This window comes from Mastomys coucha, unplaced genomic scaffold, assembly GCF_008632895.1.
Source record: "Mastomys coucha isolate ucsf_1 unplaced genomic scaffold, UCSF_Mcou_1 pScaffold12, whole genome shotgun sequence".
NCBI lineage: Eukaryota > Metazoa > Chordata > Mammalia > Rodentia > Muridae > Mastomys > Mastomys coucha.
Window position 1 is genome coordinate 26,479,825 of NW_022196894.1, and position 27,446 is coordinate 26,507,270.

General features: G+C 45.9%; 1 protein-coding gene across 1 annotated transcript in view; it reads right to left on the bottom strand.

Annotated features, from left to right (window-relative positions):
• Nucleotides 1-26,588, bottom strand: part of Mb21d2 (Mab-21 domain containing 2) — a 102,592-nt gene extending 76,004 nt beyond the window's left edge. Inside the window, exon 1 of the mRNA XM_031363566.1 lies at nt 25,786-26,588. Within this exon, the coding sequence (XP_031219426.1) occupies nt 25,786-25,996 (211 nt within the window). The 5' untranslated portion in view covers nt 25,997-26,588. The remainder of the gene's footprint in view (nt 1-25,785) is intronic.
• Between the last annotated feature and the right edge of the window lie 858 nt (nt 26,589-27,446).

Consider the following 27,446-nt stretch of genomic DNA (forward strand, 5'->3'; position numbering starts at 1 on the left):
CACACACACATACACACACACACACACACACACACACACACCCATCCCAGGCTGGCTTGGAACACACTATGTAGGCTAGGCTAACTTCAGACTCAGAGAGATCCCCTTGTCTTTGCCTCCCCAGTGCTGGGATTCAGTGTGTGCCACCACACCTCATCAAGGCTATACTTCTTGATACTGGTGTATGGTTACCTTAAGAAAGGGGAAGTACTACTTAAGAGCTACAGAATTATCTGTGGGAGATGGAAACTGTCCTGGAGATCCACCACACAGGAAATGTTAGCGTCAGACCAAACTCCCCTCCCACAAACCACATGCACTCTGCCACAGTCCTAAAAGGGAAAAGTTAGATTTAGGGATAAACACAGAAACACAGCTTACCTCTGACTCAGTCTCCCTAATTTGATATGTTTCAAGTTCTCTAAAATAAAAGGTTTTAAGTGACAGTTTAATGTGTCAATAATAAAAAACACTACTTCATCAGTGAGTTGTTTGGGGTATTTAAGTAGAAATAAATAAAATCCAGAATTTCTTTTTCAGATGCTCAGCCTTGAGACAAGTTCTACTTTCTGTGGTTTTAAAATGGAATATGATGCTGGGCAGTGGTGGCACACACCTTTAATCCCTGAACTTGGGAGGCAGAAGCAGGCAGATTTCTGAGTTTGAGGCTAGCCTGGTCTACAGAGTGAGTTCCAGGACAGCAAGGGCTACAATAAATAAATAAATAAATAAATAAATAAATAAATAAATAAATAAATAAAATGGAATGGAATGTGATAGATAGATGCTTCCCAAACTTTATCACATAATAGAATCAACTATTGACATGTTAAGCTTAAAACACTGCATTCTAACTGGATCCTGGGTAAAGCTGGGGGTACAAGGATTACACTTGAGGAAGGCATTGGGGACCACAAGGCAAAGGAATTTTTTTTTTTTTTTGGTTTTTCAAGACAGGGTTTCTCTGTGTAGCCTTGGCTGTCCTGGAACTCACTCTGTAGACCAGGCTGGCCTCGAACTCAGAAATCTGCCTGCCTCTGCCTCCCAAGTGCTGGGACCAAAGGCGTGCGCCACCACCTCCCGGCTGCTAAGGAACTTTTGAAAGGAGAAAACCTTTCATTCGTTTGCTCTAGAGTCAGTGAGCAATGACAGACACTCTCACTCAGGTCTGGAGGAATCTCCCACCCCTTCTGCATATAACGACCAGGTATCTTTAGTCACTTAATGGTAGCCTCCCCAACAGAGGACACAAAAAAACAAGAACGACCCTAGCATCACGTTCATTCCTTTGGGGACAGCCTCCTATATTTAAACTCTCTAAAGAAAAATAAAACCTTCTGACCAAACAGACTCTGCTTCTAATCTGGTATGTGATGACCTCAACTGGTACATGAATCCAAAAGTCAAAGTTCAGAGCCCAGGACAGGGCTTGAGAATCATTAACAGACTGTGAGACGATTAAAAGAAAGGAAAAGAAGTTTGAAAAAGCAAAGAACCTCAGAGAAGTTTTGTGGTTCCAATCAAAATACCAACGCCCCTAAACCAAACCAAGCAAAGGCCTGGTTGGTAGCTGATGGAGCTTTCTGGAAATAAGGATTCTGACTCCATCGATGGAAGGCACATTTGATCTTATTACTAGATTACTGATTGAGGCACATTTTGATCTTATTACTAGAATGTGGTAGAAACCTAGGAGGTTCAGCCAAGAAGGAAGAAGTGGGTCCATGGGGTCATGCTTTTAAAGGATGTATCTGGTCTCTAACACGTGTTGCTTTCTGCTCCCTGATCACGGAGAGTTACCTTCACCAGGTCCTATCTTCATGTTTGCCTTAAGCCCTCAACAACAGAACAAGCTACCCACAGGCAGAAATCTCAGGAAGCATGAGCCTAAGTAAAACCTCTGCTAAGGTGCTTGCCCCTGGTTTTGTCAAGATAACAAAAATGTAACATAAGACCAAACAGATTTCCCAGAATGAAGAAATAGAACTCATTTAAACATGAACACTCTGACTGAATCGCTCTTAAAAAGAAATCAAGTATTTCCACTCACTAAAAAAGATCTGCCTGCAAAATACAATAATTTCTCCTAAAGAATTATGGTCCCCGGGTTGGCTTAACCAGTCTTCTGAACAGAGATGTCTCTGTCTTATACCGAGCATGCTCAGAACACAAGGCCAAAACTGAGTTTCTTAGACCATCAGCAGGCAACACTACTCTGCTCAGCCACATTTAATGAGCTCATGCAGGGGCAAGGGCGGCAGTCTGCACGCTACAGGAACCACCTCACTTACAATACCTCATCTCTATTTATCAGGTCAGAGTTGTGTAGTGCCTCTTTCAGCTCCGAATGAAATAGAGATGCCATTCTCTGCTGAGAACTGCAGGTTAAAGCCATCCACAGTGCTTGGAGAATACCGGAAACCTCCACATTCACACAGATGTGGAGAGAGACAGGCAGCTGGGGCCAGAAGTAGGGTGAGAGAAATTTACACAATGTCCCACCTTCAACACACAATTCCCACTGGAAATACTACCAAGAAGAAAGTTTTTAAAGATTTTTAGTATTATAATTATTAGTTACTAAATGGATATGCATGATCAATCTCACTCAATCTACCAACTATTGACCCATCCACCTATTCATGCACACACACACACACACACACACACACACACACACACATACACACGACTGTGCAAGCAGAGATAATCGTTCTGGCAAGTGATGAAAAGACAGGTGCTAACAAAGCATGAAGGGAAATAGGAGCTAAGGCACAGACGCATGTAAGGACCCATTCCAGAGAGAGTCTGGAATGGCCGGAATGCAGTTGCCTACAAAGTTGGGCTTCTAAGAGAAGAAGTCAGTGGCTGTTCTGAGAGGTCAGCTGGCTCAGAATTGCTAAATGTACATTTAATCCTCACTTAATAAGCAATCTTCTTTAAGAACAATAAATAATTTTTGTTATGACTAGTCCTGAAGGCATTTTCTTATAGCTACCATCAGCAGGTAAATTTAATAATCTGCCCTTGCCTTAGAGTTTATCACAGGATGAAATATATATAGTTCTATAAACAGCTTCCAGGGGCTTCTGTCAAGATGTCTCAAACCCAAGCCCAAGTCAAATATCCTTCAAATCATTAATGGGGAAGTGAAAAATGTGTGTTCCAAATACAAAGACTTGAAAAGCATTTTGTGAACTTTCTGGAAAGCACACAACATGACTGTAAAATACTATGACAGGAACTGTCACCTGTAATCACAAAAGTCTTACTTGTAGGATTAAACACAACCCCAAGAATTTCTATTGAAAGAACTAAGGCCCTGAATTCTCACATCCAGAGTTCACACCAAGTTTCCCAAAATAAAGTAATAAAAATGTAGCTCAGTGAAATGCAAGGAAGGAATCCAGAAACTTCTCCTTTGTGAAGGACAGATTTTAACAAATACTAATGGTATTTCTGAAACCAGAACTAATCACACAAATAAGGCCTGTCATCCGTATTTATTTCTGGAGTACACAGAAACAATATATTTTCAAGACATCATTCTATTGTATCTGGAAAAAAATGTCCCTCTTGGAATAAACATCAGAAATATATTGCTGTGCCTGTGGCAGTTAGGTGTGAGATGCAACAGACAGAAAGAATGGTGTCCACAGAGAAGCCAGGTGGAAACAGCAGTCCCATTGTTACATAGTTACATGTTTTGTTTCCATGGATCACAGGTGCCAGAGAAAATCCCAAGAGAGAGAGAAGAACTAGGCAGACATGTTTTTTCCTAGTACTTTCAGCTTTGGGAGATCATTATTGGGTATATCTTAGTCGTTCAAGACACCAGACACACAGTTAATATACGTGTCCTTGAAAGAAACGTGAATTGAACCTACTTCCTGTGTGATAATTTTCTAGGTATTGAAAAACAAATCTGATGCAATCTATTTTAAACATTAAAAAAAAAAAAAACCTGCCTATTGCATTGGCATCCTAAAGCTGTAATGTACATCCCAAGCCTCTATCCCACGACACTGGTGCAAACTTAGAAACCCTGAAGTCAAACCAATGTACATTCTTATTAAAAACAATACAAAACAAAACAAAACAAAAAACCTGTGAAACTAGTGCATTTCAACAATAACAACAACAGTATCTGTTTCAAAAATACAGCATGGAGCCACAATGAGCATCCCTCCTATGGCAGATGAACTGATGAAGTCCACAGCTCCTAGGAAGCCTTGGATATCTGGTCCAAGCAAAGTAATGGGGAGAAGGAGAAAAGTGTTCATTTTACACACGGACACACACACACACACACACACACACACGCACACACACACACACCTCTGTGGAGAGGAGTTCTAAATGGCAGGCTATTTCCCAAAACTGAAAATCAAATTCTGGGGTATAGATAACTCAGCTTTGGTGTGACTCAAAGCTAAACCCCTAGCAATACTAAATCAAAAACGCCAACGCAACTACAACAACTGCAAAACAGGATGATACCCACTGGCTCCCTTACACACATCAACTCAACACAGCTTCAATGAACTCCACGTTTCTCTATACACTCAACACCAATCCTGGCACCCACTCTCAGCCAGATACTGTAGAGGACTCTGGGAGATGGCATTAGTCACATGAATATGTGAGTACAGAAAAGTCTCAGAGAGGGTAAGTGGCTTGTTGCATCGGGGCCAACTCCAACAGTAGAGAAAGCTGATCAGAACAATGTGTGATGATGTTCTCCAAATACCTCCAGTAACTTATAAACTCAATACCAATACAAGGGCCTTCGATACACGCGATCCCACTCAACTCCTTAGAATCGATGGCTTGCTTCAGAAAACACTGGATAACAAGTCATTCTGTTAAGAGAAGATCAGAGCATGGCACCTTTTTTAATTCTGATGAGTCACAAGCCATCAAGTTAAAGGGACTTCACCCTTCTTCCCCGGCGTAACAGAGTTATGTCTAACATATCCATCTGCAAACTCCAAGAAAGGAAGTCACCTCATAAAAAAAGCAAATACCCGCTATTACCCTCTTACTCCTGCTTCCCTCTTGCCTCTTGCCCCCTTGCTCCCCATTCCCACCCCACCCCCACGTGGCCATGGCCAGCCTCCACTTATCTACTCTCTCCTTCTCTCTGCCTTTCTCTGCCTCTGCTACCCTCTTTACTCCCCTCCCCATGCCCTAAATAAACTATTCTATACTTACAAAATAAAAAAAGAGGAAATACCCAACCACCAAACTAAGCCTGCCTCATAAGCTACCATCTTGTATACATTTACTGATTCTCCTCTCTGTGCCAAGGCTTAATTTATTTTTCTGTCTTCCTAAAGTAACCCTCCTAGGGACTTGGAATTAGGTGGATAAGAGGAAAAACATTTCCAATCTACAGAGAGCCATTTGGTGTTACAATATCAAGAAAGGCCCACACAACTGTACTTTTTCATGATAAACCATAAGTGCATTTCATATACACATGCGAATTTTTAGATGTTACCATCACATTCAATCATGCATTTGTATTTATTATAACGAGGGTAAAACAAGATAGATTTGCAAGCTTCGTTCGGGGGTGCAGATGGCCAACTCATGACATGTGGATTAGAATACCAGATGTAACAGAGGACAAGCAAGAAAAAAAACATCACAAGAAATACTGACTTTCGTTTTTTCCAAAATCAAGAGAAAGCAGCACTGGGATATGTGTCAATGCCTGAGAGACAGGGTGATGGTCCCTAGCTGCAGGACATCTCCAAATACTTCCCTGCGCGGGGTAGTACACACCAAGTGTAACCCCCAGCACCTAGTTTACAGTCAAGAAATGTTCACTCTTGTTATTTCTATTGCCTTTAAGACAAGAAAAGCCCAGGGCTCTGCCCTAACAGCTGAATAACCACTGGCAGGTTACACTTGGCCCTCAAGTATCCTCAGGGTTTGTGTGCACGGATTCATCTAACGGGAACCAACACACATGAAAAATACAAACACTGCATCTGCTATGATCTTGTACCATCAGTATTCACATGGCATTATCTAGTCTTCATGTGTGTGTGTGTGTGTGTGTGTGTGTGTGTGTGTGTGTGTGTGGTGTAGACATATGTATATGCGTGTTTTCAAGTGTGGTGGTACAGGTGTGAACCTCAGTATACATACAAAGGAGTGTGCATGTGTGTGGAGGCCATCCTTCATCTTCTTCGTTTGTCCTCTACCTTATAGATTGAGACAGGGTCACTCCCTTGACCCAGAGCTCACGCATTCTGCGAGTGTCATTCCAGGGCTTCCTGTCTCTATTTCCTGAGTAGGAGTCACCAAGCCTGCCAATACTGACATGACTGCTGGGGAACTGAATGCCACTCCTCACACTTGTGCAGCAAGTACCTTCCCAGCTACAGAGACAGCTATTATAAATGACTTAAGGATAAAACGTCATATGTGCGCAGGGATGGACATTACACATTATATGTAGATCCTACACCATGTTACAGAAGGGACTTAAACATCTGAAGATCTGAGTGTCTTTGCAAGTTCTTGGATCCATCCTCATGGATACTGAGGGTCACTGTACTTAACACCTCTCTTTAGCATCAGCATCTCTCCGATCTGCTGCAACACACCAAGCTTCAAGATAGGTCAGGTCTTCCTGTTGCTGCAGAGCTGGAGGGAAGCCCTGCCCAACCCAAGGCACCTCACATGACAACATCTTCCCAAGCTGTAAAAGCCAGCCAAAAGGTTTAAAAGACAACCCTCTAGTGGTATTTTAGGCTTAACATTTAAGTGATCTGTACCTTCATTGCTTAGTGTGTGGAGTAAGAAAACACAATAACCATTTATTTTATAAAGATGAGAATGAAAGCACCATGTAGACTATTCATGCCACCATTAATTCAAACATTATGTATGAAGCTCCTTCCATAGAGACACTCCTGAGAGCATCAGGAGGCTCTCCCAGCAGCCCAATGGTGCCCAAACAGGGAACGGTGCTGTGTCCCATCCCTGCAGGTCCCCTTTGAGTGCTCTAACTTGGGTTCCCACCACCATCCTCCCTCAACAGACTGTCACATTTGCCAGGGCCTAGGACTTGAGATGGTGTCCCCATTTCAGAGATGAAGAGTTAAGATACTGGGCCTCCAAACCCACACTGTAACCTGCTACCTGTATTACACAAAATACAACCTGTATTACACAGATATCCCAAGAAGAAAGACAAAGGTTTTCTTAATTCATCTTAATTCAGGCATCTGCTAGACTCTCTTTATTTCTTAGTCACTGCTTGTTAATACGGCTAACACAGGCAGACTCGGGGCAAATATAACAGTAATCCAAAAGCGGAATACAGCTCTGTAATTACCCTAATGTTCCTAATAGAGTTATACAATGGGCAGAGAATTATGTACAGAGGGGAAGAATTGTATTAGACACCTCTGAACCTTTGAAACTGCAATATTTGGAACCTTGGCAAATGAGCAGTAAGTACTTAAAGAAGATTAAGACGAATTTCCCATTTAGTGTCCTACTTAATTTACACGGCAATATTTGGCTGTCACCTCCAGTGTAAACTGCTCAGGGCCTTCCTGGTGTCTCCTACTCCTGGTGCAGTTATACTCCGTTAAGCATGGCCCAGAGCTGTCATGCCACCAAGAGCAGCAGGGGCCAACCAGAGTACTAGCTGCTTGTGCTGTCCTGGAGATGAGTCACTGGCCATCAAGGAAGTGTGTCGTGTGTGATGTCATAACTTCCTCAAAGGAAAACATAATCATAAAAAGTGAATCCCTGCCTGTCACACCACAACAAAGGTCCAGGCAGACTGGGAATTTAACATCTTAATATAACAACCATCCTATTAACCAGAGAGGACATACTGTCTACAGAATCCTACATCACTGACTGGAAAGGGAAGCGCAGCTTCCTACTTCTACAGATGGGGACCTAAGGGCTGCAGAGAGGAAGTAGCTAGCTGGCATCTAACCCAGTGGTTTTCTGAGAAAACTCGGCTTTTCCCGGAACAGCTGGGAAACATCTTTAACAGCTCTTGGCACTAGAGAAGCAGCAGCCCCAGATGCTACTGAGGGTTTAGCCCAGGCTACCCCCACCAACCTCTGGGCTTGTTTTCTTTCTTCTGAAATATCCTAACCCCATTCTATCCTGTCGGGCTCTTCTCTCCAAAGTGGACTCAAGCAGAACATGGCTTCCCAGCTCTTTGCTAAGCCCCTCTACCAGACGGGCTCTTTCTCCTGAAGATAAGCGTGCAGCTATTTTTCCCTTTGAAATCTTCATCCCTCCCCCTGAAAGGAAGAGAGCGGGGGGGGGGGGGGGGGGGGGGGGGGAGAGCACGTGAAACATGCTATTTGTGCACACACATGCATGTACACTCCTAGAATTTTAAAAACGTTTTACTAGTAATACGAATGAAAGTATAGTCTAATTCTTTCTGAGAAGCAACTGAACTTCTACTACTACTTCTGAGACAGAGCAGACGGTGTCCCTACCACCACCAACCCTTGACCTATCCCTTAAGAAGCTCTTGCCACCAGACACCCCGCACTTTATCTACCACCTCCCACCTGAACAACAGCAGCATGCCTTTTGTTGCGGTTTGGGTCCCACCCATAGACTCCTCCTGTTTGAAGGCTTGGTCCCCAGTGGGTGGCACTGTTTGGTAAGGTTGTAGAACTTCTGGAAGAGGTAGAGTCTTCCCGGAGTCGGTCCATCACTAAGGATGGACTTTGAGGTTTCACAGCCTGGTCCCTCTTGTTTCCTGCATACCAATGCCATGTGATCAGCCAGCTCTGGCTACCATGCCTTCCCTGTCCGCTACATGCTTTCCCTGCAGAGGTTCTATCCCTCTGTACCTACAAGCCTAAAACAAAAAAAAAAAAATCCCTTCACCTTTCAATCGCTTTGGCAAGGATAGTTTATCACAGCAGCAGAAAAGGAACTAATATAGATTACCAAGTAGGAGGTTACCCCACACATACAACAGCCATTCCTTCAGGGAAAGACCGACGACATTAGGCTTTTCCTCACCTGGTCAGAGACAAGGGTTAGAAATGACAACATAGAAAAAGACAGATATGAAAGATCCTCTTTGAGGGGCTGGTAAATGGGTCTGGCTGCGAAAGGCGTGTGCCGTTCAAGACACGCAACTTCAGTTTAATCCCTAAAACTAATAAAAAGGTGGAAGGAGAGAACCAACTCCATGGAGCAGTTCCTTGATGTCCTCAAGGGGATCAGGGCAACCCTGAGCTTCACAGGAAGCCTGGGTGAGAGCCCCACCTCCCCACCCAAGTCCCTCTGCTAGCAAAATAATTAGCATAAGCATCAGATTTAAAATATCAGCTAATGTGAATTCCTCCAAACCAGGCAGGTAGGATGTTTTGAGCTGTGTGTGTGTGTGTGTGTGTGTGTGTGTGTGTGTGTGTGTGGTATGTATGCATGTTCATGCATGCTTATGTGTAATATGGATATTAGTGCACATATCTGTGGCTATGGAGGCTTAGGTGGCTTTAGATAGGGTCTCTCACTGACCCTGAATCTCACAGATTTGGCTAAACTGACAGGCCAGGAAGCTCCAAGGATTGGAGGACCTCTGCCTCAGTGCTGGGATTACAGGCCTGTACCACTGAGCTAACTAACTTCTCATGTAAATACTGGAAATTCAAACTCAGGTATTCATTTTTGTGCTGCCTGAGCTGACTGAGCCTTGGCGAGGGAGTTTTAATCTAGCTGAGTGAGATGTAGAGGTACTTCTCCATCCTGTAGGCCGCACAGGGAAGGGTGATGGAACAGCCGGAATAAGGGTCCTCATTTGGTCAACCCCACGCTGTGAAATGTCTGAGGAACTGCAAAAAAAAAAAAGAGAGAGAGAGAGAGAAGGAGGAGGAAAAGAGGAAGAAGAAAGGAAGGAAGGAAGGGAAAGAAAGAAGGAGAGAGAGAAAGAGAAAGAGAAAGGATGAAAGAAAGGAAGGAAGGAAGAAAGAGAGAGAGAAAGAAAGAAAGAAAGAAAGAAAGAATGAGAGAGAGAGAAGAAGAAAGAAAGAAAGAAAGAAAGAAAGAAAGAGAGAGAGAGAGAGGAAGGAAGGAAGGAAGGAAGGAAGGAAGGAAGGAAGGAAGAAAGGAAGAAAAAAGAAGGAAATAGAGTCCTGGAAAATCACCTAGCTTTCTCTTACTTACAAAACTTGAAAAAGACAGGAGGAGTTTCTATCCCATGTAGTGAACAATGTGTTGATAGAATGCATTCCCAGAGAACTGAAGGGACCCCAAGCACACAGCTCTCGCTCCTTTATGCTCAGGCTGCAACACTAATCTCAGCTTGGGAGAAGGGAGGATGGCGGTTGAAGGAAAGGTTTCACATGGAGAGAGCAACTAACAACCTGCTTACCTCAGTTTATACACACAAAAGCCACTGCTGGGCTTTGACACAAGCCTATACACTCAGCTTTGCCCTTCTTAACCTTGGCTTTGTCCTTCAAGATCTTAGGACAACCTACAACAGGCTACAGAATGATGAAGCTAACACGGTCTGCCCAGTGTCACTTGGGACTCCAGTCTGCCCACCCCCAGGGCCACATTCTCCTTTCTCACCACATCCCCACTTCTTCCGTGACAACTCTATCCCTCTCGTGCAGACACAGAAGGATGGCTACCATGGTGCCGTTTGCCTCAGACAACGGAACTTAACACAGGAACTACAGATTTTGCCTAAACCCCAGCTAAAAACCAAATCAGCCAAGCCAGCCTTGTTTGCATTAGCAAAACTTAGCAGCAGCACAATTCCTTAGTCACCAAGATTCTTTGACAACAGGCAAACATCTGAGCACAGGTCTTTCATATTTGGGAAAATTTCTCACATTAGGGTGTCTCGGGCTACTGTGGATACTGGTATAGGGCCATAGGTGGTTATCAATGGCAAACATCCAAAGGCACAAGTTCAGAACAAAAACAAAATCATCAGTAATACTAGCAAGATGTGTTGAGGCCCTCTCGAATCTTCACTGAACTGTGTTCCAGATATATAAGAGAGAAACAAAAGCACATCAGCCATATCCATCTTTGAGATGTTAAGGTAGTGGGAAACTACAGATGTTGATCACAACTAGAAATTCGTAACTGACCAGGCTAGCTAGGACCAGTTTCAGCTGCCGCCTCTCAAGAAAAGTTCACTTCCTGAAGCCTGAGTGTAGGGGTACATGAGGCTGGAGTGCCAGGCATATGAAACTAGAGTGTGTGGAGAGGCAATGTGAGGCCAGAGGGCAGGAAAAGAGGCACCTGAGGCCAGAGGGTAGGGGAGAGGGGCATGTGAGGCCAGAAGGCATGAGCACGTGAGCTGAAGGAGGCAGCACTAGTTGTACCATCAAGATCAATACTGCGTTTCCACCTTAACGTACTACAATGAAACTCAGTACCTCATACAGTGCTGTCTCACCTGTGTGGCACACAACTATAATCCCAGAACTAGTAAGGATAAGGGAAAAAGAGAGAAAGTTTGGAAACTTGAGCCATCCCAAACAGAATCACACAGAAACCAAGTGACTATGGAAGTTTAGCAAAGTTTTCCCATGGGCATTTGCTTTGTTCGGAAAGATCTGTGGTTCAAGGCTGCTTACATTGTTTTGTTTTGACATGGTGAGGTAGGGTAGGTCAGAATCGGGTTTCTCTGCAGATTCTCAGGCCAACCCTCTGACATCATCAATGCCAAGAATGCAAAAAGCAACCTCGTCCCAAGGACTGTGCCTTGGCTTCTTTTCCTCAGGAACCCACGGGAGATAAGAGCCTGTTCCAGCTGACAGTTCAGTTAGCCATCATGGTGGAGAAATCACAGAAGCCTGAGTTTGGGGGTCATAGTCAAAAGGCAGAGGAACAAACGCATGCCAATGCTTGGCTCCCTTTCCACACTTAACACTGCCTGGAACTGGACCAGGAAATGGTACCACCCACAGTGGGTGCGTTTTCCCACATCTGAGTTAATGTAGCTGAGATAATCTCACGGTCATGCCCAGAGCAGCCCATCTCTCATGTCATTCCAGAGTCTGTCAAGCTGACAGTCAACACCAGCCATCACATACAGACTCAATGGCATATTCCAATTATGTTCAGTCCTTTATGAGACCATATACAAAGGCAGGCCCATACAGGGAAGTAGGTAAGACTATGGACTTTAAAAAAGCAATAGTCACTCTTCAAAAGGGGTCAAAACAGCTGGGGGCTAGCGGTACATACATTTAGGCCCAGCACTCAGGAGGCAGAAGCTGGCTGGTGAATCTCTGAGTTTGAGGCCAGCCTGATCTACAGAGCAAGTTCTAGGACAGCCAAAGCTACACAGAGAAAATCCTGTCTCGGGTTGGGGGCCAGGGGGAGTAAGGAGGCAGATCCTTCATTCACATGAAATCCAGTTCAGCTAATAAATTTTAATTGCAAAATTACAGTGTACTTTTAAACAGTACTCTGTCATCAATCTTTCATTGGGAAAATCACCCCCATCACCCCAGGACTGATGATTTTAACTACACCCTCATTAAATCTTCTAAATCTGGAGTGAAACCTACTGCCATGGGGAAAGGACCCTCACAAAACTGCCCCGATTTACTCAGGGCTAGGGGCCCAGTTGACTTCCAGTAGAGCTTACATTGATCAATTGGCCAGAGCCCACCTTCTTACCTTCAGAAAGAGGGAACCTAGGGACAGGATAAGGTCTCACACAAAAGGCCATTCAACGCACAAAACCACAGCTTCGAAGAAATGCTGGTCCTGAGGGCTGCCAAGAAACATCAAGAGACAGGACCGTGACAGCCCCAGCTTCTAGAACAGCAGAAATGGCACTGCTCTCCACTTGGCCTGCTACTCCTCACTTCCACCTGCCCCGGAACGTTTGTCACTAGCCAGGGTTGTCCATCTTCTACCCCAAAGAGCCTGGGATAACTTCCTGAAGGTGTAGGGAAGGAATAAAGAAGCTGCACTGCCTGGTTGAGTGTGGGCCTGATTACGTGACTTTAAGACACTGATTCCCTCTGCTGCAAAGTGAGAATAGTAAACAATGAGAATCAAAGGGATTACTGATTCCAAAGCACCTGAAACAATGGGGCAAGTGTTCCCTGAGAGCATCCACATCGTCGTCCGGCCATGAAGAAGTCACTATCCACAACTGGAGTTAAGCACATCCATCAGTGCAGTGATGGGGTAGATACACTGGTCTCAGAACCACCTCCCATTCACTGCTTCCTAATTCTTTCAGTCCTGTTTCGGTGCTAAGTCCGCAGGACTCAGCTCCCAGACCACCAACCCAAAGAGAGGGTAGTGCACCCTCTCCTTCTCCCTAAGATACAGACCAGCCAGCCTTCCTTATCCCAGATTTGGATTGTTCAGAGATTAAAATATCCATCCGAGTTATGAAAATAGTTCAGGTGTAAAAGGACAGGATTCAGAGGAAAGAAGCCGGAGAAGAAGAGACGGGGAACGATCCAAAAGACCAAAGCAAACACAACAGACCAAAATACACTCTGCCCATGCAGTTCTCTTTTGAGCATCCTTCCTCTAACACCTATTAAGAGAACTTCAAAGCACAAGGAGGCTTTGTAGCGGAGAAATGTCCCCTACCTTGAAGCAGAGCCCTCCTGAAATGACTTCAAAGCCAGGCAGTCCTCCCTCAGGGGCAAACACTTCAGAGATAACTGGCTTGTGTGCAAACACTTTGCTCAGTGTCATCTACGGCCCAACATTCTGCGAATCTCCACTCCACCCGAAAGTGAAGCTGAAGCTTAAGATAATGGAGTCTCTCCTTTGTGGACCTCAGGTTCCATGATTGTGAAACTGAGGAGGGAGGGAATGCAACCACCTAAAGTAATATCAAACAGTATGAGTATTTTCGGTAGATTCTACTTTGCATGGGAAAAGTGTTTAGTTGTGTTTTTGTAAGAAAGGTTAAGAAAAATGGTACATTGGGGCTGAAGAGATGGCTGCTCTTCTGGAAGACTCGGTTCAATTCCCAGCACAGACTTGGCAGCTCACAACCATCTTTAACTTCAGTCCCAAGAGATCAGGTACCTTCTGCTCTCTGCCAGCACTAGGCATAAAGCAAATCTACATACATACATGGAGGCCAAACCCATACACACAAAGAAAAATAAATAGATAAATAAATAAAGGTATAAATTTATGTCTTGGTTTGATAAATGCCATGGCCAAATGCAACTTGGACAGGAAGGGATTTATTTCGGCTTAGAAGTCACGGTGCATCACTGAGGGAAGCTAAGGCAGGAACTCAAGGAAGGAACCATGGAAGAAGGCTGCTTATGGGTGGTTCCTCAGGCCTCACTCAGCCCTCAATTTCATACAGCCCAGGACCACCTGCCCAGGGTGGCACCTCCATAGTGGGCTGGGCTCTCCTCCATTAGTCTTGAGGATTAAGAAGTCCCACGCTAATCTGATGGAGACAATTTCTCAACTGAAGTTCTTTCTTCCCAGATGACCCTGGCTTGAGTCAACAAAAACTAACTAGCATGGTTGTCTTAGTCAGGGCTTTATCACTGTGAAGAGACACCACAACGAGGACAACTCTAGTAAAGGCAAGCTGTAGGCACTCCCTGTGGGCCAAGCACTCAAACCACACGAGTCTACGGGGACCAAACCTATTCAGATCACAACAAGGTATTTTTCTGCCTGAAATAGACTGCTTAGATTCAAATCCCAACTCCATCAATAGCTCAATGATGTCTGGCATTATTGCTTTTTGCTTCTGAGTTCTTATGAGCAAATAAGGGTTACTATTACCTTCCTCACAGTATGATTAATATTGATTTAGTCAATAAAAGCCAAGGATAAAATACTTAGAATTGTTCCTGGGACACAGTAAACATTATTTAGTGCAGTTATTATTATTTCCAATGCTACACAACTAGATATTTTCAACTTAAAAATAAAAGCAGGATAGCAAGCTAGGGTAGATGAAAACACACACACACACACACACACACACACACAGAGTCATGATTCTGCCCCAATATGACCAGATGCTCTTGGTCTCCAAAGCAGACAGCCCAAATGTTCCCTAATATATTCAGTCCAAAGGGGATTACCTAAAAGCTCACATATTGTCTGACCTGTAGCTTCAACCATCACTGTACTTCTTTTAAGTTTTACTTTGATCTCAGCATCTAAAAAGCTGTGTATTTCTTATTAAAAAACCCAAACATTCCAGGACTATCAACCCTGGGTCTTGAAGCAGTGGATCTGGAAGTAAGGCTCCCGAAGCTGCCTAACCAGATGTATAGAACTGCAAACTCAATCCCATACCTACACATAAGGCACTGGGAGTGAAGCCAGGCATCCCTGCTAAAGGCTGGGGACCAATACACACTCACGCTCTGAAACCACCCAGCAGCCAAACTGGGAAAAGGTGGGCTTCTTTCATTGCTGCCCCCAACACACACATACAGTCCTTGACTGACAAGAGATAGGTACCATTCGTGAGCATTGTTCCACACATAGGATTGGCCCCCCACCATCTGAACTGTCCAGGGCCTTCAGTGTACCTATTTGGCTCTAGAGAAGCCATTTTCAACCTGTGGGTCTCAACCCCTACTGTGGTCAAATATTCAGATATCCTACGTATCAGACATTTTTCATAGCAGTAGCAAAATTACAGTTATGAAGTACAAATGAAATAATTTAATGGATGGGGGCAATACAACATGAGGAACTGTATTAAAGGGTCAAATGCAGCCTTAGGAGGATTGAGAACCGCTGCTCCAGATGGACCCTGCCTCTCGCCACAAGGAGGTGAGCCCCTTGTGCATCGTACACCAGTGGGACTGCGTTGCTCAAAATCAGAAGCAGCCTGCGTGCAAGCAGGCTGCACACAGCAAGGGCACAGTTTCGAGAACAAACTGTTGAGTTTCCTTTATTAATCACAACACAAGCCGCACACGCAGCTGCTATTAGGAACAGCTGCAGCTGCTAGGAGGGCGTTCTTGAAGCAGCCTAGAAAAGCGCTTAGAAGTTGAATAAGGATCAAGGCATGGGTACATGAGGACCCAGAGGCTTTGGGCTTTATGCTGCCTCTGACCTCACTGGGATCCAGAAGCCTGCTCCCTTCCATACTCCAAGACAGCCTGGGACAGAGCTGGCATATAAGGCCAGGCAACAGGGTGTCCTTCAGAGGACAGAAGTCTGATGCTCCCCTCCCATAGTCGCTGTCTGTGACCTTCAGCAAGGTGGAAGAATCTTCTTGGTCATCCTTTCTTCCTGCTTCACAGGGTTAAGGGGAGTCAGGCGGAGGATAACCTGCATGTGAAGGTACTTTGTAAACTTGGGAGAACTAGAGAAAGACAAAAGGCTCCTGTCGTCCCCTGAACAGCGCAGTGTTCACGAATCAATCCAGGATGTCTTTTTTTCTCTAGCCCTAGGGTTATCAGAAGTGAAATCAGAGAATCGCAGGACTCCAAAGGACCTCTCTGGCATCTGTTGTCCTTCTGAGGCTGATGCCACAAATTCGCAGGCAGCCTGGGCTACAGGGCGAGTTCAAGTCTCTCCTGAGCTACAAAGCAAGCTCCCGGTTCCAGCATGTCACTAAGAAGCAATCATAAAAGCCCTGTAACCTAATTTTTAAGTTCCCCTCATCTCCACTAATTTTCATATCAAAAACAAGAGCTTTGATATGAAACAAGGGTGGTTCCACCTGGAAAGCCTCCACCTACAGAAAATGAAGTGAGATTTACTATAATTTAAGCAGTCCTGAGAATGCTTGCAACTGCCCTCCCCACCCCCCGCCACCCCCTTTCCGCTTGCTGTTCTGTCTACCTGGAACACAAGCAGCCAGCTCCTTCTGTTTCAAGGAAGCCTTCCCTATCACCCGTACTCTGTCCAGTCAGACACCCTCACTGTGATTGGCTGCACTGCCTGTTTTCTTTACGATCACATCTCTATTCGTCTGCAAGTTTAATCCATCCTCCAGAGAACAGAAGCAATCCTTGGAGGATAGCCTCGATGTTCGTAGTCACTATTCGATGTTCTTACACGGTAACTGCATGACGGTAGTAGCTACTCCGTCGCACAGACAGGTAGTAGCACAGAGTTGCCACACCAACCATGAATGAATGAATGAATGAATGAATGAATGAACGCTTAGCACCATCCGCTGTGTGTATGCAGCAGACATTCAAACCCTAGTTAGAAGAAACAAAAACAAATACTATCTAGACCAACTCCCACTCCCGGCTTCATTTAGCTCACAAACAGTAATCAAGTCTTCTGTACTGAGGGAAAAACGTATTTTTTAAAAAACAAACAAACAAATTGAGTAACAGTTCCTTACACCTGTTTACTGACAGCGGTTCTATCTCTGGCTCTCTATCTTGTGCAGAGGGAATGCACACACACGGGCACTGAAGAGTTTGAAAAAGAGATAGCTCTTCCCGGGAGACGGGACCTCATGCAATGGCATAATCATGAACTGTTCTTACCTGATCACTGAGCTGACATACGTATTCAAGCTCATTGCAAACAACGCCACAGACTTTAAGAAAAAGCTGGGCAGGGCTACGCAAGCAGAAAAACATATGGCACAGGGTTTAAAGTGGCACCACTCCGCTAACCTGTCTACAACAAGTCCTCAGCTCAGGAGGAAAACGAAAAGCTCTCAGGTGGATGACACCTGTGGTCCTGGGCCTTGTCTGAGAAGATAGAACTGTCCCAAAAACCTGTGGAAAATGTCTGAGGGTCAAAAGCCCTGGAAGCTCTTGGCTGTATCCTGCAAGAAGAGACTGCAGTAGCCGGATGGAGTCTTGCTCCACCACTGAACCTGCAACCCTGAATCAAGTCCCATGACCTCCTGGTCTTAGTGCTCTCATGCATAAATGGCGGTTAAAGCTGCCTATACAATCTCTCACAAAGGCCTAGCCTAACCCCATTATACAAGACAAGAATGTGGACTGCAGTCTACAAAACACTTTGTTTACTGTGCAAAGATAAATTATTATTGACTGTAAATACTCCATTTACAACAAAGAATTGCTGTAATTGGAGTCCCAGAGGAAGCATACAACCATTTGGAGCACAAATGATAAAACACGGGGAAAGATAACTAGTGCAGACCATCAGCAACGACGGAAGGGCCAGTCCAGGAGCATCAAAAGACTCCCAGCGAAGGAAAACCAAGGGCCATAACAAAGGACCCATGCCCATGAGTTCACAAGGCACTGCTTCCTGCTCTTGGCAAGCAGTCCCAGCAGACACACTTGGTCATTTCTTGTGCTGCCCTCGGGAACGTCTTAAGAAAGACAGAAATGTCTTATGTAGAAAAAGTCACCTACATTCCTCTACCACATAAGAAAGTAAGACCAAGATCTCACAGCTCCAGAGAAGACAGTCAGTCAGTCAAGTGTGGCTTTAACAGATGAGAAAGAAAATCATGCAGCAATTTCAGAAAACAGTTCATTTCCCTTTTTGAGGATTTTATCTAAGCACAGGCAACATGTCCAACTGGGATCCTTAACTATGTTTGTTTGTGGCACAGATCCTTTTTACAGCCTTTCTATTCTATGAACCCCTGTGAGGAACTGGATGTATCATTTATTTAATAGGTTTTTGAGACAAGGTCTGACTTCTCAGGCCAGGCTAGTTTAGACTCACTGTATATCACCCAGGCTGGTCTCGAACTCATGATTCTCCTACCTCCCAACTTCTGGGATCACTGGTGTGCTCCTTCATGCCTGGCAAGAACAATGTACTTAAATGGAGACAGCAATGTGACACAGACTTTCAAAGGAAATCAGCATGAAAATACACATTTTAAAGTAAATCTGAGATAGATCATCTGATCCTTTGTTACCCCAGTAAGTAAAATAAATAATAGTTGGGTGTCTGCCTTTATTGTGAAATAACAGTGATTTCTTTTACATTTTTATTGTATGTGTTTATTTTGTATATGTGCATACTATATGCATATGTGTATTTTGTGTATGTGCATACATGCATGTGTGTATTTTGTGTATAAGCACATATGCATGTACCCCAGCATTCATGTGGGAGTCAGAGGGCAACTCTGCATAGCAGGTTCTTGCCTTCAACCATGGGAGTGCCAGGGATTGAACTAGGGTCATCGGGTTCATGGGCAAGTACCTTTAGCCATCAAGTTATTTCACTGACCCAATTTCTTCTGCAATGCGTGTGACACTGTATTATGAACTAAAATGCTGGGGCTAGAGAGACAGTTTAGTGCTTAAGAGCACTGGCTGTTCTTTCAGAGGCTCTGGGTTCAATTCCTAGCATACACATGGCAACTCACAACTGTCTATAACTCCAGTTCCAAGGCATCTATCTGGCGCCCTCAAAAAGATACACATTCAGGCAAAATAGCAATGTACATACAAAATAAGTTTTTAAAAAATCACCCATGATTTCTATTAGCAACAAAAACCTAGGTACTATTTACTAATACTACAATAATTTGTCAATTGTATATACAGTGGGAGGAAATGCTTTGTCTCAGGTAGGGATTAATAAAATAAAGACACCCTTCTCATTCATGTTCACAGACTCCTAATTCATTGTTTCTAGGGAGCCAGGTTAGAAAGCCAACCAAGAAAGCAACCCAAGGGGCTGGAGAGATGGCTCAGTGGTTAAGAGCACTGACTACTCTTCCAGAGATCCTGAGTTCAATTCCCAGCAACCACATGGTGGCTCACAACCATCTGTAATGGGATCTGATGACCTCTTCTAGTGAGTTCAGACTCACCAGACAGCAACCGTGTACTCATATACATAAAATAAATAAAATCTTAAAAAAAAAAAAAAAACAAAGAAAGAAAGCAATTCAAGAAAAAGGAAGAAAAAAAAACATGGATCTACTGTATAGAACCTGCAAAATGAAACAGGAGATACACTGAAAGGTGACAATGCCCTCAAGGTCACGCATGCCAGGAGTCCATCACCCTCAATTAGGAAACCACAGAGTGAGCTCCAAGTTGAAGAGTGGCATCTTCTCCTAGAATAAGACGGACAGAGTGAAAGACAGGCCAAGGTCATCATTCCACAGGCTCCTTGTCAGAGCCTCTCTTTCACTGTGTGGTATATGACACCGTATTGATGAACTTGTAAAAGCAGCATAAATCCTGATGGATCTCTGCTTTACAAAACAGTATGCACGTAAGTACCTACAGGTGTAAGCACAGTGCAAACACAGATGTCTAGTAAAATGTGCATGCAAATATCATTAGTGACTAGCATGCAGAATGGTTCTGCTTCTTTTGTGTTCCAGTTAGAGAAAATGGGCAGAAAGAAGACCAACGGATGCCAGGAGACACAGGGTCACCCAGACACCACAAACTACAAAACAGAACTCCACAATGCCCTTCTCTTGGGTTGTACAAAAGACTTCAGATCCCAAAGCAATCAAACACAGGAAGTATCCCCATCTGGCGTGTTCTTCGATAGTCAGAAACTGAGGCTCAATTTCCAAAAATGCCTTGCCCAAAATCACACAGCAAGACTCTAGAAGCCCCGATGGAGAAGCTGGACCCCTATCCCAGGGGCATGGAGCAGAATCTGGCCTTTGCTGTGCACTGGCCTGACCGGAGATTTCACCTATGTTGCCCAATTGCTCGTAGTAAACTTGGGCAAATTTCTGAGGTTTTCCACTCACTGGGCTCAGCGGCATGGATCTAGTCTCCAAAGATAGCCAGGAAGACACTCACTGTGCTTGGGAACACGTCTAGTAGACAGATAATGAACGGCCTCAGGCTTTAAGGCAGACAGAAGACAGAAGTGCTGAATGCCCAGTTTGGAGATCTCTGGGGATTCTGAATCAATACATCTGAAATGGGACCAGAAAGTCTGGGTTTTTCTAAAGCTCCCCCAGAAGAATTGAAAGGGCTTAGCATTCAATGACAAGTTCTCAGTTTGACAAGAGGGACTCTAATAGGCTGTGAGAATACAAAAGAGGCTTAGCTTAATCGGGAGCCATGCAGTGTCCAATGGTGGCACTAGAACCAAAAGACCCAGGACTCACAGCACCTCCCAACACTCTCCTAGGGAGGATGAAGGGCCCACTGCTGAGAAGCAACTGAACTTAGTGTGCGCACGTGTATACAGGCACAGAGACACACATACATACACACACAAACACACACACACACACACACACACACACACAAATGTTTAGAGGGGCCCTACTTCCCTAATGTATGATGTTTCCAAAAACAGAGCAAACCAGAAACCATCTGAGAATTTATAAGGGAATAGCACATTAGTGAATACAACTCTAAACCAAGCAGAGGGGGCTGATATGGCAACATCTACAGTAAATGCTGCTGGGTGAACTGGCATTCATAGATCAGAAAGTCACTGCTTCCAAATGGCCTCTCTCCTCAGGAGGTGTGAAGATTGCCTGGAAATGCAGTAGGTCCCACTCAGAAGCACTTTGAAGGTTGAGAAGCATTCACTCAGAAGTACTCTGAAGGGGCCATATGGTGTTTATTGGGCTGGCTGGGGACAGCCAGCAACCTGTTCTTAGAGTGAGGGTCCAATGCAGGGGCTGAGGAAAGAATGGGGTCAAAATAGACCCTTTCTCAAGGTTTTTGCTCCCTGTTTTATTACTAGAATCCTACAGAGGCAAACGGTACTTGGTGGGTGGGAGACAAAAAAAAAACAAAAAACAAAAAAGGTACAGAAAGGAACAGACAGCAACAAATGGGCAAAGAGAAATCACCCCTGCTCATACAGGCAAAGCAGGCCAGAAAGTGGAATAATCCCCAGGATATAGGCCCTCCTAGTCTCTGAGCAAAGAGCGATAGAAGCAAAGGGGATGCAGGCATTTGCATTGAAAACACCCGAGTCTAACAGAGCAGCAAACAGGCCGCTGGTCAAAACTCAAGCTCTATGTGATCCTGGCAGAAGAACCTGTCCTCTCTGCACCTCTCAGGGGTCCTTCTTCAGGACCGCAACTGCTTTATCTTCAGAATAGGTGGATGGGTCACATCCTTAAGACTGTCAGATTACAGGAGCTGACAGATAGGCAATGGAGTTAACTTCACATCACGCACACATTATAAGCTTAACATACACAAGTTGAGTGTTGGAATTAACCACGCTCCCTTCGGCCACAGCCAATATCCTTGAGATTACTGCAAACTGTACTCCATACTTCTTTCTGGAGAATCATTTCAGATGAAATTCACTGTGTTCTCTAATACAGTACCTTTCTTGAAATATATAACAAAATCATATTATTCTTCTTTTCCAGTTAGCATCCAGATGTCATGCTGAAAGGACGCATTATTCTAGTCTACGTATAAGAGATTTAGAAAACTAATACCACACAGCCAGCAAGGGGCAGAGTGGGGCTGGAACTGCAGTGTGGATGACAGTCACTGTGATTTTCCCAATCAAGAATTCAAATAGGTGATCTCCTCATGGAATAAAACACTTGAGCTCGGAATGCTTCAGCAATCACTGCAGAGCCTGCCTGCATTATGTGAAGACTCTCACCCCAAAACAGAAGTAAAAAATCCTGAAACAAGTGCTTTCTCAAAACAGCTCCCTCTTCCCTGAATCCTGTGTTTTTACATTTAATGCACTCAAGTAGGAGAGGAGCATGCCTGAGTCACTCTGATTTATTAACCACACGTTTTGGTCTCCTTGTAAACCCACTAACCCTCCGTACCTCCACCTGTGACTTGGGAACGAAGCCCCTGCTCAAAAAGACCCCACGGAGCCCCTACCCTGAGAAAGTGGTCAGCAACTGATAACTATTCTCACAACTAGGCCACGGCACCAAACCCTTGTCTGTTGGTGACTACATGGCTCTTCCTGCCTTCTCCATCTCCTGCACACTCTCTTCCACACATGTGTTCCACAGAAAGACCACGACTCTTCCATCCAACTTCACCAGGGAATGAAGGTAGCAAAAGATCCAGCAGAGAGAGTATGCAAATATCAAATATTATTAAAACATTAATGAACTCTGGTGATTTCTATGAATTTTGATAAATGGTGTTCATTATGTACTTCCAGCCTCTCGACACACTCCGGTCTCTCAGATATTAACTAGATAATCACAGCAATCGTTCTCCTGAAAGAACAAGGTGTAGAGAGACAGAAGCGTAGAGAGACAGAAGCGGTGCTCGACTCCAGCTGAGGCTTGGCCTCCACAGGCACTGGAATCTCAGCACAAATAGAACCCAGTGCCTTCCAGGACCCTCGATGGCCTCACCCTGTGCAGACAGATCCTGCTTCCACAGGACAGTGGGTTTCCTAGTGCTGAAGGGCTTCTGAGCACACTATCTGCTTCCTTCACTCATCTGCAGAACCCCCCACTCACCCACCCCCAACAAGATAAAATGAAAAGGTGGGAAGCTACAAGGGCCTCCATCCAAGCTAACAACCTTGTAGCACAGAGAATGACTTGACTGGCCATAAACCCCGGCCCCCAACTGCCTTCGCCCAGAGGAAGCATTATCCACATTTCCATTAAAGAGGATTGGACATACGCCTTTGCCATTTCATCCTGACTGAGAGGATAACGTTTTTTTTAAGCTGCTGACAATCCTCAGGTGCAGTTCAGAGACAGAACAAAGCCAGGAGAACTACCCCCCACCAACAATCTCCTAAACCCCTAAACCGAAGGGCCTAATGCCACCCAAGTGACACCTTAACAAGCTTGGGGGGAGGGGGTCATCAAGACATCCTATCTGCATATTCATGAAAGACTCTAGACTATAGCAAGTGAAAGAAAGTGTACAAAAAAAGAGATTTTGTTTCTCAAGCCATGCGAAAATCTGCTTTAGAAAAAGTAAATCCACATGGGGACCCTGGCTGTCGCTAAACCTTCACTGGTCCAGAGGAGCCAGCACCTCATTAAAGGAAACCAAGGGATTCGAAAATGAATGCAGTACCACACACAGGCAAGCTCACTTCGCCATCTGCCTGGTAGTATCCAGAGGGGCAAAGGGCTTAGATGACACTCCTGAAGTCTCTCTCTGGCAGGTGGAAATGCCAAAGTCCCAAGGGAGAGAAAGCAACCCTTCCAAGGTCAATGGACTGAGAAGGAAGAAAAGCAAATCTTATTTACCTGTCAGCGGTGCCGCTGGTGACATTAAACACGTGCATAAATTAAGTACCCTGGAATCATTTGCCTTTTGTATATGACTTAAAGACCTGACTAATTCACTATATCAGATGAAGGGATGATGCACAAGTTCCCACTGAACCAGGCATTTAAACTTACTCTCCCCATCACCTCCCGCTGTCTGATCCACGGCTTTCCTCACCACTACCTCCAGACACAGACAAGGGGGGCTATTATGCCAGGATGGCAGGCAGTGGTTAGCTATGCCAAAGAGACAGGCCATAGTTAAGCAACTTAAATAACTGCCCTGAGCTTTCTGTGTGTGTGCCTACCCCCACCCCAAACACCCATCTTTCTGACAATCACTGGTCTGATTCTAGGATTGTGGAGGCTTTGTAGGGGCTTTTACCCTCCTTTCTGAAAGGTGACTCCCACCACATCGTAAGTTAAAATAATAATTCAATTAAACAGTCAAACATCTAAATAAGGATCTTTCACCTCCTCGAATACGCGTGTAGGGGGTGAGCAGCAGAAGGAAAGCATACTCCCGTGTTTAACATGGCCCATCCAACTTGCCTGATTCTTCAGAGGACCAGTGGACCCCATTCAATCTGTATCACTTCGATTTGAGCTAAGAGAGGCAAGAAAATCTGGAGGGAATAAGGTACCCCCGGACAGCTGCAATCTCGTTGGATCCATCCCAAGAGAACGCCAAGACTCTGTCCTTTGTCAATCACATTTATCACTATTTGAAAAACTGACTGTGGAAACCTTTGGAGAGCACCGTTCCCCCAGTCCAGCCCTGCTGAAATGTAAACCACGGGGCCACCACTGCTGCATGACAGCTCTACACACTCCCAGGCTCCCAGCAGCGGATGATCATTCTACAACTCAGAAGCAATAATCCCCCCCGCAGGACGCCAGGGATGGGGTTGGATTCCCCGGAACCCATTATTTTTCTTTATCTTTCCAGACCCGTAGGTGAAGAACTGGGGAATACGGTGGGGAAATTTTTTCTAACCCATCGCTGCTCAGAGTGGGAAACTTGAGCACCTCTTAGCCATCACTAGGACAATACACAAAGAAGAGGGGGACAGCGCTCCTCCGCGGCCAGAGCTCTGAGCTAGGTCGGGTTCGAGCAAGGAATTAGGAATTCCAACTCAGCAACAACCGGGAGAAGCACCGGAAATGCTCCCGACCCCTTCAAAGGGAAGTCGATTTGCAAATCAAAGTTGCAGGCAACTCCGGGCGCCGGGACTACTTCCGCGGGTTACTCTGGAACACCCAACAAGTTTGGCTACCCGGGGCTCGGCGTGATAGCGCCGCGCCGCAACCACCACAGAAGCAACTTGTCGCTCTGGCACGGGTCGGCCTCCACCAGGGCCGCCCGGGCTTGCAGGAGAGCCGGTGTCAGCCGGCCCAAGCCGCTTCGGGGACTCCCGGAGTTCGGAGGCGTCTCCCGCCGCCGCCGCCGCCTCACCTGCCCGCCAGACCCCGCGGCCAAGGAACCAACAAAAGAGCGGGCGTTCGGGAAGGAGAGGGGCACTCCGCGCCGAGCGCAGCAGGCAGGAGCGGAGGGGGCGGCTCCGCTGGCGGTGGAGAGAAAAGGGGACCTCACGGAACCAGGGGTGACACCCCAGGCAAACGCCAGAGCAGGGACCAGAGCTCCCCACCCGCTCCATCACACACCCGCGCACACACGCATCCTCACACGTCCTCCTTACCCAGCATGGAAAAGATGAAATCCTTGGCAGTGTGGATCTCCAGCGCTCTCTGGTCGTCGTATTCCCGCTGGTCGTGTCTGGTGAATTCCTGGATGAGTTTGTTCAGTTCCTCCACCCGAGCTCCAGACCTGAAATCCAGCTCCGGGAAGGCAGGCTTGTTGTTGCAGCCCAGGGAAGCTGCCTTGCTGGCGGTGGGAGCCGCCATCTTCATGCAAAACGCGCCGAGCGCCGGCTCCGCGGCGGCCGCGGCACCCACCCCCGCCCCCCACCCCGCCCCGGCCTCCCGGCGCGGCTGGGCAGCCCGGCCCGTGGGCGGGCTGGCTTCTGGGCGGGCCCCGCGCCGCGCTGCGCTCCGGGCGGCCGCGCTCCTTCGCGGGAGGAGCCCGACTGCGGCGAGGTAGTGCGCGTGTGGCCCGGGCCCCCGGTCCTCCCGCCCCCGCCCGCTGCGCCGCTCGCTGCGGGCCCCTGCCCTCCTCGAGCCCTGCCGGGATCGGCGGCGGCGTCCGGGAGCCGACCCGAACCTCCCCCGGGGCAAGGAAAGTGAAGTGGAAACAATGTGAAATTCACCAGCGCCGAAATCAACAAGCTGCCGGCTCCGGTGTTACGGAGCCAGCGGCAGCATTCCCATTTAAAGGGACAGCGCACCCGGTGGGAAGAAAATAAATAAATAAATGGCCGAGGTTCGCGCGCCCGGATCACTTGCCAGTCGGTACTCCGGCTGACGCGCGTGGTGTGGACGCTTTCTTTCTCCACCTCCACCCCCGCCCCTCTTTAGGGGCAGGGCTTGCCAAGCGCATCCAAGGAGAAAGGAGTCTTCCTACTGTGATCTTAGGGCGGTGTCCCGGGCGAGAACGTGTCTGTGGGCGCATTTCCAATGTCCATCCCGAGAACTTCAGTACCTTTGGATGGTGGAAAAATATAAAATGTACCTTCTGTCCTTTGTCGCCTAGATTGCCAAGAATGATAAAATTAGCGAATCTAAAAGGGGTGCCAATCCTGCCGCGTATACACTTCCAATTAACCACTCAAGTATCCTTACCTTTGCCCTTGGTAATTAGTTTGCCTGGATAGCAACTCATTCAACTTAAAAAAATAAAATAAAATAAAAACGTATAGTGCCTTAATGAGAGCCAACCTGCTCTCAGACAGAGATCCAAATGCGGGGGGGGGGGGGGGGAGGAAAACAATTAATTGCCCCAGGGTACGAGGAAGATGGGAGAGGGAGAGGGAAAGAGTCTCCCTTTTGGCTAATAGAATTTGAGCACTCACTGTTAGCCAGACCGGAATGACAGGATGTTGGTGGACTGGAATGAGCCCTAGGACTTGCCCCTCACCCACACTCAAATCCCCACTAGAACCAGGGCTTCCACGACGAGGCTGTTGTAGCCCAAGTCTAGATTATCAAGACCGAATGGCAGATGTGGTTTTAATGTTCTTGTGATTCACACACTTAAGGAGGCCTGTTGACCCCCTAGAAACAAGGGTGAACTGTCCTCTATCCCAGCCGGTGATCCTATCAAGCACCTTTAATTTTCTTACCTGAGTTCTCATCACTGAAAACTCACATCTTCTAAGACCTGGAAAGGACATCCAGGTCCTGCCATACTTATCAGTGTAAAACAGGATAATAATTACATCATCAAAGGCTGCTTTAAAAATTA